Here is an 8,346-nt window from a genome sequence, read left to right as displayed (position 1 = left end):
GGAAATTGGGTGTGCCTTGTCCTTTTTCTCCTTCTTCATGCCCTCCATGTCTCACTGTGGTGTTGGCATTTTTCTGTTGGTTCAGGCTGGGGACACACTGTCCAACGTAGGTGACAGATATTGGCACGTTCTTGTAAATGCAGCCCAGGGAGTTTCTGGTATTTAATGTTTGTAACATCCCACTGAGGGCAGAGCCCCACACGCTGCCCTGCAGGACAGAGCTGGGCAGGGCAGCAGAACATGTGAGAGATAAACAGAATAAACAACCTGGAAACCAGCACAGACCAATTATGGCTTCTGCTTTGGCAGGGGACTGACAGACAGAGACTTTCTACAATCTCAGGATCATCAATAGCTCAGATTCTGACACCACGGCTCCCAGAGGCTGCTCCTGCTCCCAGCACAGCCCTTTTGTCACTCGGCTTTGTCCCCTCTCTGCTCCAAGCACGGACACATCTCACATCTCCCCCTGCTCCTGCTGCAATTCCTGCCCGCAGCCGGAGGCAGGAGCGCATCCCGCTCCTTCCCTGCCTTGTTTCCAAGAGCTTTGAGCTTTGTGGAGATATTTTTAGGAAATAACGTTCTTGCCAGCTCTCCTGGGAATCCTTCTGTCCCCAGTCACTGCTCTGGGAGCACTTGGCTCAAACTGGGTGGAAACAGCACGGAGAAATTGGTTTTTCCCAAATCCAGCAACATCCTCCCAGTGGAAATGTTAATAAAACCAAAGCTTGGCTTTTCTGCTGGGTCTGAGGTTCAAGAAATTCCATTTAAACCTGGGTTGAGGTTCAGTTTTATACCATCCATGAGAAACTGAGAGGAAAAATAAAGTAAAATCCCCATTCATTTTTTCCCTTTACTACTCCCTAGGGTTGAGTTAATGATAAGAATTCCTTTTATAATGATAACAATTCCCTTAATGCCCCTTCCTGCCTCACCAACCCACTCCTGTGCCCACATCTCAGGGCACACCTGGCAGGAGGCCTGGAAGGAGATGAGCACCTGGAGGTGTTGGGGCTGTCCCTCCATCCCATCAGCAGCAGGTTCCAGCTCTGCTTTGGCTCTTCTGTGCTGAAATGATGGCAGAGAATTCTGAAGGAATAAACTGGATTTTTTCCAGACTTGTGGCCTTTCGCTTGGAGAAATATTGTGACTCAAAATCAGAAAATGAGCAGTTAAATGCTAAAAAAAAAAAAAAAAAAAAAAAGAAAGAAAAATTAAAAAAGAGGACCTGGGGAGGATGGCCAAGAATAACCCTTTTCCTTGATCACCCCACGTGGTGCCTCATGCAACTCCCTGAGAATTTGCTAAGGAGCTGAGGGTGTGAGGTGGCAGCAAAGGGACCTGGAGCAGTTTCCAAAACTGCAAATACTGAAGTATTTTACCTCAGCTGGTCCAGGTGATGGGAAAGGGAGGATTTTTACAGGTGTGGGTTGGACCTACATGGGTTTCACCATCTGGGGATTCTCTGGGATGCAGGGATGGAACTTCCCACCTGTCACAGTCCACACTACCTGCAAGGACCCTGCTTCCAAAATATCCAAAGCATTTCAAATCATCCAAAAGGCCCAAGAGACCCAAACTGTGGGGGATGCAAAGGAGTCCAGACAAGGAGGTCTCACCAGGTCTGACAGCTGAGTTGTCATCAAGGTGAGATTCCTGCCTAAACACATTTCCCTGCCGGCTTTGAGCGGGGTTTATCCCACAAAGATCTCCAAGATCAAAGCCCTGTGGCCCCAAGTGCCTCTGGACACAGCTGGGCCTGCACAGCAGCTGACAGATGGGATTTCCCTTCCTTTGGGGCATCCCAGTCCCAGTCCCAGTCCCAGTCCCAGTCCCATCCCCATCCCCTACAGCACTTCCCTTTCTGCCTGGCAATGATTTGCTGGAGTAGCTGTGGCTGCTCCCTTGAGGTTGAAACAAAACCACTTAATCGAGTGCTAATTAGGGCACTTAATCACTACCAAACTCAGCTCCTGCTGAACTCCACCTGCGATTTCATGGACACACAAACTTCAGCTGCATTTGGCCTCAGCCTCCCACGGGCTGGTGGCAGCAGCAGCCCCAGATTCCGTCCAGCTCTTGATGGCTTGGCCCTTCTAATTCCAGGCCTTAAATCCGAGTAACTGTCTCTTTTCTACATTAAAATTCTTCACATGACACGTTCTGCTAAAGCAGCTGACTCCAGTTAAAAACCACCTGGAAAACAAAATGAACTCTGGTAGTTCTGGGATGTTTGGGATGTTCCCGACCCCAAGCACAGCTCCCAGACCCCATCCTTGCCCTTCTGCCCTCCCCCCACGCTGACTGGGACTGGGAAATCACCAGGGAAGACCCAGCTAGGACTACCTGAATATTTTTAATTGATTTTACACAGCTGAAGTGTTGCAACCACTGCAGTGTTTTGTATTTGTGCTTGTTGTTTGTATTTAGGAGCTTTTAAAACAACTGACAACCACTACATGCACTCATTATTAGCAACTCAAATATTTAACAGCCTGCTGCTGCTGCTGTGTAATTAATTCATCCTTCCCTTCCCAGCTTTCCCTCTCCTGCGGGTGCAGAAACATCCCCCACACTGCAGCACATCCAAACAAGCACCACGAGGGAGGGAAGGGATCGGAAGGGACCTTAAGGATCATCCCAATCCATCCCCTGCCATGGCAGGGACACCTTCCCCTGTCCCAGGCTGCTCCAAATCCCATCCAGCCTGGCCTTGGGCACTGCCAGGGATCCAGGGGCAGCCCCAGCTGCTCTGGGCACCTGTGCCAGGGCTGCCCACCCTGCCAGGGAGGAATTCCCTTCCAATATCCCATCTAAACTGCCCCAGTGTCACTTTGAGGCCATTCATTCTGACACAAATGTGTGAAGATCAAAGCGTTTCCCTTTGCAGCTTTGTCTGCAGAACAAAGGCCAGGATGACCCTGGCAGCACCCCACTGTCACTGCTTCATTTCTAACCTTCCCTAGCCTGAGCTCTCCCTCCCAGACACCTCATCCCACCGGGATTCTGCTCTGGGAGCAGATTCCCCAGCCAGGCCGGGCTTTGCAGGAGCAGGAGGGAGGCAGAGCAGCAGCAGCAGCCCCGATGTTAATTAGTGCAGCGAGAGCCAACGCCAGCAGCACTTTACATGTTGGGAATTAATTGTTTCAGGGATTGTTTCCTTTTGCTAAACACCGAGCTCCACAATGGGAAGGTCTGACTTGTCTCAGGGGCCTTTCTCAGTCCATTTTCTTTCTTGTACCCATCAAATAGGATTTGTTTGAGGAATCTCCTAAATTGAGCTGGCACAGGGACTTTAAAAGCTCCTGCTGGTACCCAGAACATGCTGAGCACCACCAGCAGGCCAGAGAGCACCTCTGTGCTGCAGCCCTGAGGGCAGAGCCTCTCCAACGCTGCAGGATGCGTGGAATTTGAAGCAAAATATCATTTCATAGAGAAATAATAACCGTGGGATGGTCTCCACCCTCACTCCAGTAGAGGTTCTGGAGAAGAGCTGCAGTGACCAACCCAGCTCCCAGATCCATCAGTCCTGCCCCAAATCACTTTCAGCCCTTCTGGATTTGGTTGTTTTCTCCCAATTTCCAGGAATGCTCTTCCTGCAAGATGAACTCGTGCTCACTGGTGTTAAAATTAGCTCAATTTATTTATTTCTTGCTAAGGTGTGACCCAGCAGGACAAGGGGCAGACAGCATTTGGGATTTACGACGTGGTTTTACAGAGCAGCTGCCATCATCCAATCTCCCCTGCTCCTGCTGCAGTGTATTCCATCAATTCCTACTCCCAGGAGCACAGCTGATCCCATTCTCCCTGTGCAGAGGTGAACTGCAGTGAACCACCACAAAATGAAAACCTGTCCTGCAATGAACTTCAACAGCTCCAAGCACAGGCCTTTAAATGTTAGGTCTCTGTTCCAGATCAGTCAGATGATATTTGCAACAAAGTCTTAGGGAGCCCAACACGGGGGAAGAGGGAGAAGAAATCCCAGGGAAAGGCAGCAGCAGCAGAGCTCCAGGGGGTGGTGGAGGGATGCAGGAACAGAGGCCCTGGGTAACCTCTCCCTGCTGTAGCAGCACAGCAGGTACAATCTCTGACACTGAATTATTCAATTCTCCTGCTCTGACCCATTCCTGCACAGCTTATAGGGATGCAAACAGCAGGATCAGGATCCTCAGCCAGCCAGCAGGCTGGGAGAAGTTAAGGAGTGAAATTCAAGAAAAAACCTCTGGGTGCTGTGGGTTTGATCATAATGATCTTTATTGGAGACAGGTGGGGTCATTTATTATACAGAAGTAACATCACACCATTCTCTTCCCATTTAATTCATTTTAGTCTCCTTATAAATCTGTAGCAAAAGTGCACTTTGAACAGTTTTTAATCTATAGTATATATCTTTCAATATTATCTCTCAGTCAGGTAATTTATTTGTAAAAAGGTATCACCAGATATACAAAATACATGTCTAGTGTACTACATTACTTTTTGTATTTACTGTTTAGATTATTTTTAACTCAGTGCTCTTTTTTTCTTTTCATTTTTTGCAAGACTCAGTGATGAGAGTCTTCTGGTGGCATCACCAGGAGAGGACTCACAGCTTGTGTGTGGAGAAGGGGAGAAGACTCTTAGCCAGGAACAATTGTCACACAACAGGAACAAGATGACAAGAACTTCTACTGCTGTTGAATGTGTCTCTTAAAATGACAGTACTCTGTATAATAAAAAAGAATTAAAAAATCCAATGTCCATATTTCATCTTCTGGAAGAGATGTGCCAAGAAAATGGAAGCTGTACCCAGCTGGAATACAATGGCAATGGTTCATTTGCATTTTGAAGGCAGGAATTAATTGCTAAACATCACCTTTGTGGTCATGAGAGGAAGGAACAGACACAGGCAGCACGAGGAACTGTGAGATGCTGCTTTCCTGAGGACAGTGTTTTGGTAAAATATTGAATATCCTGCACAAGCCACGGAATTGCATAAGTTAAAGATCCTCAAGAACAAGCACTGGGGACAGATGAGGGGCTGTGACAGCCACACTGAGGACACACAGCTCAGGGACCCAGCAGAACACTCATTCCCACTGGGAGGCTGGAGCCAGCTGTGACAGGCTTTGGCACAGCAAGAGGACTTCTCCAAAAGAAACTTGCACAAGATTTTTCTGAGATTTCTCACCAACTTCCTTAGTCTTTTCTTCCTAGTTATCCTTGAGATTAGAATATATACACATAACAGATAATTGCTTCATTTCAGCCTTCAACAGACCAACCATTTCCCCTGGGAAGCAAGGCCTAGAGAGGTAAAACAATCACAAGCATTTTAGGGGGGGGTTATGATTCCCAGATGGAGACAAACATCACCAACAATGGCTGCAGCACTGACCAGGGAATGTCTGGTGGGTTGGTTGGTTTTCCTTCTCACCTCAAGACTCAGAACTCCTGGATTAGTTCCCTAAATCCCCCTTCCCTTGGCCAGCCCTTCCCAATTAGTGCTGTTTCTGTGGATTAGCATAGATTCAAAATGCAACTTGCATCAGTTTGCTCAAAACTGAGTGAAATGTGGAACAGATCCTGCTTCAGAATGAGGGCACTTTTGGTTTATGCAACAGCTCCAAGAAAGGCTGGAATTCCCAACTTTTCTACAGCAGAGATGGTCTTTGACAGGTCAGGGCTGCTCTGCTCCCCTGGAACCTGCAGCAATGGGGCCTGGAGGCAAAACTGCTGCTTCCAAAGGAAAACGCACAGCAGGAGAGGCTGGATGTGGAGACAGTTCTCTGCCTTCTGCAGGAGAAACAGAACAGCACAAATAAGAGTACAAAAAGAAGCAGTGCTGTTAGTGTTCTCTAAACCCAAGAGAATGCAGAACGGGGAGGTTTACAATGCTGCAGAGAGAAGGGTTTGTCTGCTTTTTCTTTATAAAAATTACAGACTTGACATTTCCAATACGTCTTAGCTTTGTACTGCTTCTCAAGTCTGAGTCACCAAAAATATCCAGCAACCAGCTGCTGCTCATATCCTAAAATATGCCTTCAGCTGACACTGAATATTGAAATCGTTCTGCTAAAATACAGAAAAACGATGGCAGAAACCAAGGTATAGCCTCAGGCCAATTTTAAATGGTAAAAATCCTACAATGCTACTTTGAAATCTCTTCTTGAGTTCATGAAAAAATAAGCAGCCAGGTTTCAAGTAGAGGTAACACAGATTTTGGAAGATAGCACATTAAAAAAAAAAAAAAAAAAAAAAAGCCCAGAAAGAAAACTGGAACAAAAGCTCTTCTTGTTAGGGCAGTTCAGCACTAATCCTCCAAAAAGGGCAGGAGGGAGCTCTCTCCTCCCCCTGCTCTGTCCTGGTCCTACAGCACCACCGAGGAACTGCTCTGCTGGCACAAACGCGTTCCACTCGGACAAAGCTTGATCCCTTTTTCCTTGTGTCCATCCTTTGTGTCTCTTGTCTCAGTCCCTGGACTGGTAGAAGAGGATATATCCAGATTCAGAGTTTTTGGAAATGTCTGATGTTAACCCATAGAATTCTTCAATGGCCTGGGCGTCAATTTTCTGAAAATTAATGGAAGTTTTAATTAGCTTCAGTCACAACACCACCCCTAAAAGCTTTTTCCCCAGATAAACCATTCTTCCCAGTTCATGGAGGTGATCTGGAAAGCCAAGTAGTGTTGACACGGTGACACTTCATCACTACTCAATCCAACAAAACATTTTTTCCCACTTAATAACTTACTGACTATTGAAAAAACAGGAAAGGAGGATGAAATAATAAACTTCTCAGAAGGGGTGCAGTCCTATGCTGGACTACAAAACAAGTGATCCATGAAAATGTATCCTTAAATGACTACATAATATTTTTATACTTGCTTTTCTCATGCTGGTGGTACCTTGCCTGAGTATTTTATAATTAAATTATTTTATAAATTAAAAAAAAAAAAACAGTCACTAATCAGGCAAGCAGTTTTTGCACAGTTGTGCATGTCATGTAGGTTGAAAATCCAGCTAAAATAAGTCCAGATTTCAAAGTTATTGTGAACCTTTTAAGGAGAATCTTTTAAGGAACCCTTTGAAGGAGCCCTGCAAGTGCTTCATGAGTTCTGTGGTCTCAACTAATTATGGTCTTTGGCCATAAGAGAGCTTTCCTACTAAGCAAAGCCTTCTGGGGTATTATCACAAGGTCTGTGTCTTAAGAAAAACTATGATTTACTGTACTAATAGCATTAAAATCTGCTTGTATTTCAAGTTGTGATCCATGTGCAGTAAAGCTGCTTTGCTCTCATACTCCAAGCAACAACTGGAGGGAATTTTAAAGGGTTTTTTAAAGATGCAGGTTCCACATGTCCTGAGCCCAACTGGCTTCCCATCTGTGAGCTGGATCCTGCAGCCCAGAGACTGGAATAAAACATTCCCAGGCATCTGGGAGTGCCGCTCATCACTCCACTGGGATGGAGTTTTTTAATCCCTTTAGTACCCTGGATCCACAGAAATGAGAGGCTGAGGAGGAGATGAGCCTCAATTTTCCTTTTATTCCCAAGGAATCAAGTTGAGGAAGTAAAGAAATGTCCCAAACCCAAGAAGCTCTGGGTTGAACACCTGCCCTGCTCAGGAGGAGCAGAGACCAAGCTGTGATTACACCTTAAAAGAAAGGGACCCTCCTCAGCTGCAGAACCCACTTGGAGAATGTGAAATCTCTGCTCCCTGAGCAGATTTTGGCATCACCACCAGCTCAGCAGCATGGCTTCTCCATGTGGCACTGCCAAACAGCAGTGAGCTGGGAGCAGCCTTTTCTCAACACAAGAAAAAACAGATAGGAGTTGTCAGAAGATGCATCAACTGCAGAAATTCTCTCTTGACGAGTTTTTTTAAACATCTTCTCTTAAAAAAATAGAGAAGGGGGGAAAAAAACCCCCAAACAGATGTTTTGTCTTTTCTCCATTCAAGGAGTGAGGGGAAGCTGAAATCCCCTGCTGAGGCTGCTGCATTTTCACACCATTTATTAACATAACGTTACTACAGACTGTTAGAGGCACATTTTAACAGAAATATAGTGAAAGAACACTCCTCAGCTCCTGCAGTATATTTAGCAGACAAGTCAAACATGTTTTATTTTAAGTGCCAACTCACTTGCCATGCAATCAAGCCTATTTCCACTACTCATTCTGAATGCAACTCAAACATTTGATCCATATTAATTCATGCCTCAGATATTTTTAGCTTCAGCACAGCAAAACTGACTTCCTTCTTTAATTTCACTATCCACAGAAAACAGAGTGGAACTGAAAGGGGATTATATAGATTCTGTTCTTCCCATTCTTATTGACCAGATATTGTTTAACCCCCTTGTAAC

At 45.8% G+C, this 8,346-nt stretch overlaps 1 protein-coding gene across 3 annotated transcripts in view; it reads right to left on the bottom strand.

Moving 5' to 3' along the window:
* Positions 1 to 4,227: 4,227 nt before the first annotated feature.
* LOC110467883 (ubiquitin carboxyl-terminal hydrolase 12) overlaps positions 4,228 to 8,346 on the bottom strand; it is a 28,273-nt gene continuing 24,154 nt past the window's right edge. For all 3 annotated transcript variants that reach the window (XM_021525285.4, XM_085570652.1, XM_085570651.1), the window contains one exon: positions 4,228 to 6,551. In XM_021525285.4, the coding sequence (XP_021380960.1) occupies positions 6,450 to 6,551 (102 nt within the window). In that variant the 3' untranslated portion in view covers positions 4,228 to 6,449. The remainder of the gene's footprint in view (positions 6,552 to 8,346) is intronic.

This window comes from Lonchura striata, chromosome 4A (genome assembly GCF_050655825.1).
Source record: "Lonchura striata isolate lonStrDom1 chromosome 4A, ASM5065582v1, whole genome shotgun sequence".
In the NCBI taxonomy this organism is placed as follows: Eukaryota; Metazoa; Chordata; class Aves; order Passeriformes; family Estrildidae; genus Lonchura; species Lonchura striata.
The sequence above is the reverse complement of the archived record's forward strand: the minus strand, read 5'-3'. Positions and strand labels throughout refer to the sequence as shown.